The sequence below is a fragment of the Podarcis vaucheri genome, assembly GCF_965113315.1.
Source record: "Podarcis vaucheri genome assembly, chromosome: 9".
Classification (NCBI taxonomy): Eukaryota; Metazoa; Chordata; class Lepidosauria; order Squamata; family Lacertidae; genus Podarcis; species Podarcis vaucheri.
In genome coordinates this window covers 15,218,155-15,230,033 of record NC_138767.1, presented here as the reverse complement: position 1 = coordinate 15,230,033, position 11,879 = coordinate 15,218,155, and the positions used below count along the sequence as shown (strand labels likewise).

General features: G+C 45.6%; 1 protein-coding gene across 3 annotated transcripts in view; it reads right to left on the bottom strand.

The window, feature by feature from the left end:
* Positions 1 to 11,879, bottom strand: part of ARHGAP24 (Rho GTPase activating protein 24) — a 436,664-nt gene that overhangs the window by 234,092 nt on the left and 190,693 nt on the right. For all 3 annotated transcript variants that reach the window (XM_082236421.1, XM_082236422.1, XM_082236423.1), the window contains one exon: positions 2,336 to 2,423. In XM_082236421.1, coding sequence (XP_082092547.1) covers positions 2,336 to 2,423 — 88 coding nt within the window. The remainder of the gene's footprint in view (positions 1 to 2,335; positions 2,424 to 11,879) is intronic.

Sequence of the window (11,879 nt, the reverse complement as noted above, 5' to 3'; positions counted from 1 at the left end):
TTTAAAGAAAAAACAAAATTACAATAGCAACTTTACGCGAAAACAATTCAACAGCCAGATAAGTGTTGGTGGGGCAGTATAAATGCCATAGATGTCTGAATTTTCTTCCACTAGCTGTTTCTTCATGTCATTTATATCCTACCAGTCCTGAAGGAACCCAGGCAGCAATGCTGTGAAGAGACTACTAATTCAATAGAATGTTTTTCGCGCACTCTCTCTCTCTCTCTCTCAGCCCTCATTCAGGAAGACCCCTGAACAAAGTGATGATGTGATGAAGACCCTGAACTAATCCATATCCTTAGCACCATCTCCCAGCAATATTCTTAGCAGGAATCCAATCTATTTTCCCTATCTCCGATATTCCTGGCCACATCCAATGCTGCCATTGGACAAATGGAACATCTGTCCATTATGCTAAGCCTGTGTGGAATGCTAAAGAAAGCCAACTGCTGGCCACCAACACAGCACAGCTTCTCTTACTGTGTCATTGGCTCCAAGCTGGAGCCCATTAGAACTTTGGTTTCCCATGAAACTGTAAGACACACATTGACTTCTGCATCAGATAAGGTGGGGGAGGGGTGCACCAAAAATGAGGAAGCGTGCACGAAAAATAATTCTCTGTCCAGGATGACCTATTACAGTATTTCATTCCAAAGTCTTAAGAATGCACAGGAAATGAGAACTGCTCATTTACATATTTAAAATCATTTCCAAAATGCTTAATATTTTTAAACTCTTCCAAGTGGGAGAAACTATGTGCGATATAAAAACCAATATCCATTAAGATAAAAAAAACAGCCTGAAAATGATATAAAAGCAAATAAAACAGAGATTCTGGGTATTCACACACATAAATCAGGGTGCAGTCGTATGGGTCAGGGTTGTTGGCATCCATCTGTCTCGAGAGGCAAGGGGGTGAAGTCCAACTGCTGTGTTAGCAGCAATGAAGTGACTGCCCCGGCATGCAAGCCTGGGTAATGTACAGTGGTGCCTCGCAAGACGAAAAGAATCCATTCTGTGATTCTCTTCGTCTAGCGGTTTTTTCGTCTTGCGAAGCAAGCCCATTGAAGGATTAGCGGATTAGCGCTATTAGCGCTATTAGCGGCTTTTAGTGGCTTATCTGCTGATCGGAGCAGCTGATAAGCAGCTTAGCGGCTTAGAAAAGGGGGGGGAACCAGCAGGAACTCGCAAGACATTGTCGTCTTGCGAAGCAAGCCCATAGGAGATTCGTTTTGCGAAGCACCTCCAAAACGGAAAACTCTTTCGTCTAGCGAGTTTTCCGTCTTGCAAGGCATTCGTCTTGCGGGGCACCACTGTATATTGTGGCCTTAGACTGCCCAGATGACAAGACACGCCCCCCCCCCGGCTTCACTAATGTGGTCCAAAGGAAAACAGAGCTATATGTTTTGCACCAGCTTGGCTGCAGGAGTTGCTGGAAGGAGGCGTATAAGATGCCATCCAATTGTCTTTAGGGACTCCACTCTAGATTTGTAGGGATGCGGGTGGCGCTGTGGTCTAAACCACTGAGCCTCTTGAGTTGCCGATCAGAAGGTCAGCAGTTTGAACCCCCATGACGGGATGAGCTCACGTTGCTCTGTCCCAGCTCCTGCCAACCTAGCAGTTCAAAAGCACACCAGTGCAAGTAGATAAATAGGTACTGCTGTGGCGGGAAGGTAAACGGCATTTCCGTGCACTCTGGTTTCCTTCATGGTGTACTGTTGCACCAGAAAGCCGTTTTGTCATGCTGGCCCCATGACCTGGAAAGCTGTCTGTGGACAAACGCTGGCTCCCTCGGCCTGAAAGCGAGATGAGTGTTGCAACCCCATAGTCACCTTTGACCGGACTTAACTGTCAAGGGTTCCTTTACCTTTTTACTCTAGATTTGTCTAGGGTTTACTCCTTAGCCTTTTCTTCTCCCAAAAATATCCCGCAAGGCAGCAGAGGTTTAAGATCAGAGTGTTCCTTCTCCTAGATCTGCTGTTATGGAGCGCTCGCTTTAACTAATTATTACCTAATGTTAACAAATCAAATCCATTAAGGGTTCCATTTCTTTCAAAGCCAAGGGAGTCTAGAAACTTAAAGCAACTTCTAATGTGCCAAATGCAAATGAACTATAATCTTCTTTATATAAAACAAAGAAAATAGGAAAAACTGTAAATAAGCTTTACCACTAACACATATGCATATATGTATGTGTATATATATATGAGATCCTCCCCTTTCTCCTTAAATTGAATCATTAATGATTTCCAGCATCTGTTAAGGCTGAATAAAGTTGGTCATTAGTCAGTCAGTACAACATAACAACAGATTTATAGTGAATAAAATATCCTACCTGGAATCACTTCAAAGAGGAACTTCCCTGGACTTTCATCATTGCAAGGATGCTCAGTCACCCGATTTCCAGGCAAGAATATGGTACCCTTAAAAAATGAAATTTTGAAAAAGAAGACGGGATGAGCCCTTGAGATCAAGGGGATAAGAATATTAAAACTCAAGATTAAAGCCCATAAATCATGCCAAATATCACATCTGGCTACCCAAACTCTCCCAAATGAAATCGTCCCGGAAGATGTTCTGGTTTGGATGACTCTCCAGGTGAAGAGGGGCTTCACAAAAGTGTCTCTGCATCTCAAATGTGCTTGGCACACTCAGTAGAGCATTCATGGCCACTCTCAAACCATATGAAAGCATCGTGCATGATTGTGCACTGTGCTAACAATGGATTGAACCCTGATTTTCAAACACCCCAAGGGCACAGTGAAATCAAGTGCTGATCTAAAGACAGCTGCCAGAGTGTGAATAAAGGGAGACTTCGGTGAGGCCTGTGTGCAGTCTTGCAAGCAAGGATGTGCAAAAATCACCTTTGTTCAGGGCAGAACTCTTATTAACCGTGGCTTGTTTAGTGCAGGTATAATACTGTTACGGCATTAACACAATTTGTGATGTTCAAACCCATTTCGAACCACGGTTTCATATCCTGGTTAATGGCCTGGCCCGTAACCATGGTTCTGGTATTCAGGTCAAGCATAGCATTTAACTATCATTAAGGAAAGCAAAATGTGATTAAAGCATTATATCTGCACTTAAGTTTCCCTGCAGTGGAACACAGTGGGAGAGACTCTTCAGGCTGAAGTTTCCAACTTTATAGGTCAACATACAGCATAAAGTAGTTATGCTTCTCTGCAAACACAGCTGAGATGGAAGCCGACAATCCATCTTGTCCCCAGCAGATTGATTTTAAGCTTCTATTTTCTCTGCCACATGCTGAATACAGAATCTCATTTTGACATCATTAATAGCTTCATCATTCCATTGAACACTGAGCAATCTGACAGCCTCCAACATTTCTGATTTCAGAAGATGCATATAAAGGGCTGGAACGAAATAGTTAGTTCTCTGTTCTGGGTATCTCAAACTCTTAATTGCTCAAATCTAGTTCTATAGTTCTTCTTTCTATCATTCATGCTATGGTTTTCCCAGTAGTGATGTATGGAAATGAGAGCTGGACCATAAAGAAGGCTGATCGCCGAAGAATTGATGCTTTTGAATTATGGTGCTGGAGGAGACTCTTGAGAGTCCCGTGGACTGCAAAAAGATCAAATCTATCCATTCTTAAGGAAATCAGCCCTGAGTGCTCACTGGAAGGACAGATCGTGAAACTGAGGCTCCAATACTTTGGCCACCTCATGAGAAGAGAAGACTCCCTGGAAAAGATCCTGATGCTGGGAAAGATGGAGGGCACAAGGAGAAGGGGACAACAGAGGACAAGATGGTTGGACAATGTTCTCGAAGCTACAAACATGAGTTTGACCAAACTGCGGGAGGCAGTGGAAGACAGGAGTGCCTGGCGTGCTCTGGTCCATGGGGTCACAAAGAGTCGGACACGACTAAACGACTAAAAAACAACAACAAATCGTTCTTCCAGAATTTCTTTCACAGCACACACACACACACACCATCTACACACACAGACAGAGAAAGAGAGATTGTTGAAAGTTACTTTTTTGATGTAGGTTGCTTATTTTAAAGTTTTGTTTTAGTATTACATTTTTCTATTGCATTAGATTGTTATAAGATGTACATTTTTTGTTTCTTCAGCTTGTATACTGTCTTGAGTATTATAAGATAGAAAGACGGTATAGAAATTAAAAATGATGATGATGATGACTTTCCCAGAGTTTGTTCCACTGAGCCTCAGAAAGGTGAGTAAAGGGGGTGAGGACCTCATATTTATCCACATGGAGGCAGTCACTGAAATTAACTTAACACACTGGGCAGTCAGCCTCTAGTTTATTAAAGCCAGCCTCCTGTACAGCCCACAGCAATACTGCAAATATATTCTCCATCATCATCATTATTTAATTGTGCTTAAATGATACCATTTCCACAAGCCTTTCCAAAGCCCATTATCCTTTATTGCCACATCATATCGGATTACTTTATCCTCCCCTGTAATCAGAAGTTGCTTTCATTTTCAGATTTTTGCGAGGTTCTGCTCTACAATTTCACTCTCTTCCTACCTTTAAAGCACATCTTAATAAGCAGCTTCTTAAAAGGGGTCACCTGGCCTTCTAGAGCTGTTCTGGAAGCTGGATGAGAGGAGGTTTCCCAAATAAGGTACTCCTGGCTTTGGGGAGTAGCCTGGAAAATTATTTCCAACATGGCCACAGTTGAGAGAAACCAGGCATGTCCATGGGGGGTTGGGGGAGAAGAGGTTACATTTCCTTCAAGTAGCAAAGTTAGTAAAGGTAAAGGGACCCCTGACCATTAGGTCCACTCGTGGCCGACTCTGGGGTTGTGGCGCTCATCTCGCTTTATTGGCCGAGGGAGCCAGCATTTGTCCGCAGACAGCTTCTGCGTTTACCGTCTGCGTTTACCGTTTACCTTCCCACCAGAGTGGTACCTATTTATCTACTTGCACTTTGACATGCTTTCGAACTGCTAGGTTGGCAGGAGCAGGGACCAAGCAACGGGAGCTCACCCTGCTGTGGGGATTCGAACCGCCGACCTTCTGATCGGCAAGTCCTAGGCTCTGTGGTTTAACCCACAGCGCCACCCGCGTCCCATAGCCAAGTTAGAAGGTGGCAAAATGTGTGCATTGACAGCTTGAACAACACTTTTTCAAATAGAGAATACCAGTTCATTTCATTTCCATGACTCTTCCCTCACTGTTACATTTCCACATTATATTTGAGCTTTCACATGGTGCAAATGCCACTTCTGGATCTATAGCTGAATATATCATAAGTTTAGCACTCATTTTCATATTACTTACAAGGGTTTTTTTTTCCCCTCTGGAACTCTCTGTGAGAGCCAGTGTGGTGTAGTGATTAAGAGCGGTAGATTTGTAATCCGGGGAACCAGGTTTGCGTCTCCGCTCCTCCACATGCAGCTGCTGGGTGACCTTGGGCTAGTCACACTTCTGTGAAGTCTCTCAGCCCCACTCACCTCACAGAGTGTTTGTTGTGGGGGAGGAAAGGAAAGGAGATTGTTAGCCGCTTTGAGACTCCTTCGGGTAGTGATAAAGCAGGATATCAAATCCAAATTCTTCTTCTTCTTCTCTCTTGCGCTATAGTTCCAGCAGTGGCCTTTACACCACACGGAAGCACCAATATAATGTGGAACGTAACATATTGGGGGAAACTCATGAAAACGAAATAACAGTCATAAACAGGCTGTGTACACATTATGCAATTGAATCACATTCTTTCCCTCAAAGACTTCTGGGCACTGTAGTGTACCGTTCACATAGTTAGGGTTCCTGGCAGCCCTTCACAAACTACAGTGCCCAGAATTCTTTGAGGAGGGAAATGTGTTTCAAGTATGCTTTAAGGTACAGAGTTTAGGCAGCCTCAGTTAACTTTGCATGGCCCTCTTTCCCTGCTCCAGGACATGGGTGGTGAATCTCTGGCCTGTGGATATCATCCTTGTTACTATTATTATTAAATTAGTCACACTCTTTCTGTTTAGAGAAAGTATCTCAAAGAAACAATAAATACATTACAAGTACAGTGGTACCCCTAGTTGTGAACGGGATCCGTTCTGGAGGCCCGTTCGCAACCTGAAAGGAACGCAACCCATTTCTGCGTGTCTGCACATGCGCGGGTCACGATTTGTCGCTTCTGCGCATGCACGTGATCTCATTTTGTGCGCATGCACATGCACATGCGCAAGCGGCGAAACCAGGAAGTAACCCTTTCAGGTACTTCCGGGTCACCACGGGATGCAACCTGAAAATGTTCAACTTGAAGCAAACATAACATGAGGTATGATTGTACATTATGTGTATCAAAGGCTACTAGCCGTGATAGCTGCATTCCGCCTACACAGTTGGAGTGAGCCATTCGTCTGAATAAGAGTTGCTGGAAACTGCAAGAGGGGGAAGGGCTCTTGTGCCCTAAATCCAGTTTGTGGGTTTCACCCAGGCATCCAACTGGCCACTGTGAGAGCAGGATTCTGGGCTTGATAGGCCATTGGCCTGATCCAGCGGATTCTTCTTTTGTTCTTATTAAAACCAGCATAAATTATTAGGCTGACCACAGTTTCCCATTTTGGCTGATTTGGCCCTGCTTTGGCCAATCACCAGACATCACAGAGGGCGTTAGGTGTGAGCAGGGGGAATGGAGGCTGGGGCTAAAGGGGGCTTTTGAAGCACTGCTGATCCACTTCCTGGAGACTGTGAAGTGCAAAGCTGAGGCTGTTATGCTGCAGAATGCTTCCTGCTTTATACAGTTTTGCAGTTGGAGTTACGACATAACCTCCACCTCCCATTTCTGTTAGGCTTCAGATTGACAAGGCATTAAATTTAATAATCCCCTATTATCACTTCAGGAAGCTCTTGCATGCTACATAAACTGCACCAAACAAACAGCCTCTCATGCCCAAACTAGAATTACCTGCAAAAGGTCAATGCGTCTGGGAGGGTTTGGATCAAGCATGTCTGTGTGTTTGTGTGTGTGTATGCTTCTTTCTTCAGAATAACTCCTTCTAGAAAGAAACTGGTAGCACAGCCAGCCCAAGGCATTTTGCTGCCTGGGGTGAAGGCCAAGATGGTGCCTCATCCAACCTCCCCGTTCCAAGTACAGAAGCTGGCTGGACGTCAACACAGATGGCAGGAAGCATCCTCCACGCAAGTAAAGGCAGAAGGCTAGCTTGAGAGAGGATAGGACAGGCTGTATGGGATACCTAAAGTATCAAATGTGGTGATAGTAACAATAATACAACAAAACAACAACACCACAAACTAGCTTATAAAACCAAATTTACTAGAATAATAGCTAGAATAGAGATAGACTTACAGTGGTACCTCAGGTTAAGTACTTAATTCATTCCGGAGGTCTGTTCTTAACCTGAAACTGTTCTTAACCTGAAGCACCACTTTAGCTAATGGGGACTCCTGCTGCTGCCGCGCCACCGGAGCACGATTTCTGTTCTTATCCTGAATCAAAGTTCTTAACCTGAAGCACTATTTCTGGGTTAGCGGAGTCTGTAACCTGAAGCATATGTATCCTGAAGCGTATGTAACCTGAGGTACCACTGTAATAACCATTCAAGCAACAAACATACTAAGGTGCCATGTGCAAGACAAAGCCTGGAGGTACTATAAACATGGAGTGGATAAATGTACAACTCACATCTGAAGGCAGCCCTGTTTAGGGAAGCTTTTAATGTTTAATAGGTTATTGTATTTTAGCATTTTGTTGTAAGCTGCCTAGAGTGGCTGGGGAAACCCAGCCAGATGGGCGGCAAATAAATAAATAAATAAATAAAACTATTATTATTATTATTATTATTGACAAGTTACATGTGCAGTAAATGTTATACAGACTGGATAAATGAACCGTGCAGCAAGTAGCATATTTTTGCATATTCTCCAGTGTGCTATCCTTGCCGTTGTGGCAACACGGGGTTGCCATTCTGTGATTGGACTTATGCTACTTGTTGAACGGTTCATTCATCCATGTATAACGTTTACTGCACATGTAACTTGTTAAGATAGAGTTGTACATTTTTCCACTCCATGTTTACAGTATCTCCAGGCTTTGTCTTGCACATGGCACCTTAGTATGTTTGTTGTTTGAAGGGTTACAAGCCTATCTCTATTCTAGCTATTATTCTAGTAAATTTGGTTTTATACTTCTAAGCCAGTTTGTGGTGTTGTTGTTTTGTTGTATGGGATACCTCACCAGCAATCTGTGGTAACCCCAAGCATCTGCCTCACTCCCCCTGCTCCCTAAGCCCTGTTACCTCTTCAGCTTTTGACACCTTCTCCTCCCAACCTTCTCCCCTCTGACCACCATCTTGTCCCACCACCAGTCCCCTGGCTCTGAGCCTTCTTCCATTGGTGGTTCCCCAGCTGGCTCCTCCCACCATTCCTCTGCGTCCAGCCAGTTTACGACAAGCCGTGCCCCCTTTTGCCCTAACAGATCAGGAGTAACCCCATTGAACTCAGTGGGGCATATCTGAATTAATATGTTTAGGGTTGTGTTGCAACAGAAATGACAGCTGTTGCATTAAGCCTCTCACCCCACCACAAAAAGCCTCTCCCTCTTCATTCTCTTCATATTTAAGATAATGCCGTTGATGTATTTCACGCATAGTTACCATCTGAAATAGTCTAGCTTCATGGGAAAGATTATTGTAAGTTATGGTGGTGGGGGAAACAAGTATTTGGCTTTTGGAAGCAGGGATTTGAGACGATAATCAATTGCAGGGTAAATTAACTTACTTATTAAATACAGACTGTGCCAACTATGGAGGAAATCACTTGAAAAGCTCTACTGAAAGAAAAGACTTGGCTAGAGACACAACTAACTTGTTAGCAGGCTGCTCCATACGCAGATTATTTATAATTTATCTGGATTTATAACTAGACCAATTCCCAAGGGCTCGGGCTGAGAGAAATTGCATCAATTAAACAATATTAAAGGGGTTATATAAAACATGCACTGTTATTTTGAATCCTTGTTCGGTTCCAGCCACTGAGAGCCAATCTACATTTTGAAAAAGGACATGTGGTACAGTCCTCTCAGAACTAAACCACTTGAGAAAAGAGGTGAGGAAATCACATATTTGTTTTGTATTCTTCAAATTTATAAACTTATTCACAACCTAAGGTCATCAAGGCAGTGTACAGGGTAAAAAATAAAACAAAATGCAAAAAAAAATATGTTGAAAACCATGAAAACTATTTGGATAAGCTCTAAAACAAAATTATGGAAATACAATTACTATTGTTGTTATTCCGGGAGGATTGCTCTTTCAGAGCTCTGCCATCACCGGCGATCTCGGGCATTGATTGTGTTGGTCTCGTGTGGGGCACCAAGGAGAGCTTGGCTGTCTGGCTGGTGTACCGACCACCCAGCACACCTGCAGCCACCCTGTCAGATCTGCTGGAGGCGGTGGCGGGCTGGGCCTTGGAGTTCCCAAACCTACTGGTTTTGGGAGACTTCAACGTCCATGCCGATGCCGCTCCCTCCTCACAGGCTCTGGACCTAGTGACTTCCATGGCAACACTAGGGCTCTCCCAGTTTGTTTTGGGCCCCACTCATCAAGCAGGCCACACGCTGGATCTGATCTTTGGGGTTGGCATAGATGTGATCATGCTCCCCGCTGTGAAAGTGCCATGGTCTGATCACTACGCTTTAAAAGCCAAGATTGACTTCCCGCTCCTCCCCGGCTCGGGTGGCGAACCTATTTGGGCTCGTCCGCGAAAACTGATGGATCCTGATAGATTCCAACAAGCCTTGCGGAACCCTGCTCCTCCTGGCGACTCATTAGATGACCTTGTTGAGGACTGGAATAACCGGCTCTTGGCAGCCATTGATGAGATCGCGCCTAAGCGCCCTCTGCGACCCCGTCGAAACCGGGCCCCTTGGTTTACTGAGGAGCTCCGGAAAATGAAACGGGATCTCAGACGGCTAGAGCGAGTATGGCGACGGACTCGTGACGGAGCCTCAAGAACATCTTATAGGACGCTTATGAAAGCCTATGAGATGGCTATGAAAGCTGCTAAGAAATCTTACTTTGCAGCTTCCATTGCATCCGCTAGCTCTCGCCCGGCACAACTTTTTAGAATAATTAGGTCAATAACGTCCTTAGGCACAAATTAAGCACAAATTTAAGCACAAATTCGACCCACAGCTGTGAGGCATTCGCGAGCTTTTTTGCGGAGAAAATCCTGTTGCTCCGCTGTGACCTCCCTGCCAATTTAGATACAGTAACTGAACTGGAGGCCCTCGACTGACTTCAGGTCCAGTGTTGGACCATTTCGATCGGATACTCCCTACTGATGTGGATAGATTCCTCCAAGTTGGTAGGCCCACCACCTGCCTCCTTGATCCGTGCCCGTCTTGGCTGATTAGGGAGTGTCCAGATGTTGCGCGGACCCCCCTGGTTGAAATTATCAATTTGTCCCTTGACACGGGGACATTCCCAGGGGAACTGAAGGAAGCAGTGGTGCGTCCACTCTTAAAGAAAACTTCATTAGATCCCTTAGACCTATCCAATTACCGCCCAGTTTCAAATCTTCCATACCTGGGTAAGGTAATTGAGAGAGCGGTTGCTGAACAGCTTGGTAGGTTTCTGGAGGAAACATCGGCATTATATCCATTTCAGTCCGGTTTCCGTCCTGGTTTTGGGACGGAGACGGCTCTGGTTGCCCTAACAGATGATATCCGTAGACAACTGGATCGAGGCGGGTCAGGGCTGCTGATCCTTTTAGATTTGTCAGCAGCCTTTGACATGGTCGATCATGATCTTCTGGACCATCGCCTCGCAGACGTGGGGATACAGGGCATAGCCCGTAACTGGTTGTGCTCTTTTATCTCTGGTCGGGGACAGAGGGTGGCACTAGGGAGGGAAATGTCATCACGCCACTCCTTGGTGTGTGGAGTGCCACAGGGCGCAATTCTCTCCCCGATGCTTTTTAACATTTTTATGCGCCCCCTTGCCCAGATTATCCGGAGCTTTGGGCTGGGCTGTCACCAATATGCTCATGACCCTCAGCTCTATCTGCTGATGGGTGGCCACACTGACTCGGCCCCGGACACACTGACCAGATGCTTGGAAGCTGTGGCTGGATGGTTTCGTGGGAGCCGATTGAAACTAAATCCTTCGAAGACAGAGGTCCTATGGCTGGGTCGGGATGGTATGGGGATGAGGGACCAACTCCCTTCTCTTGAGGGGGCCCAGTTAGTGCCATTGCCTTCCGTTAAGAGTTTGGGTGTAATCCTTGACGCCTCCCTGTCCATGGAGGCGCAAGTTACAGCAACAGCCAAGGCGACATTTTTCCACCTTCGCCGCATCAAGCAGTTGGTCCCTTACCTTTCCCGCCCCGACCTGGCCACAGTGATCCATGCGACAGTCATCTCCAGGCTTGACTACTGTAATTTGCTCTATGCGGGGCTGCCCTTGAAGCTGTCCCAGAAACTCCAACGGGTACAGAATGCTGCAGCGAGGCTCCTCACGGGGTCTCTGCCATGGGAGCATATTCATCCAGTGCTTTACAAGCTGCACTGGCTCCCGGTGGAGTACAGGGTCAGATTTAAGGTGCTGCTTTTGTCCTTTAAAGCCCTTCACGGCCTGGGACCCTCGTACCTACGGGACCGCCTCGCCTGGTATGCCCCACGGAGAGCCTCAAGGTCCATAAATAACAACACCCTAGTGGTCCCAGGCCCTAAGGAAGTTAGATTGGCTTCAACCAGAGCCAGGGCCTTTTCAGCACTGGCCCCAACTTGGTGGAACGCTCTGTCTCATGAGACCAGGGCCCTGCAGGATCTGATTTCTTTCCGCAGGGCCTGTAAGACAGAGTTGTTCCGCCTGGCCTTTGGCTTGGAGCCAATTTGATTCCCTCCCCCCCATTTTCTTTTTTCTTT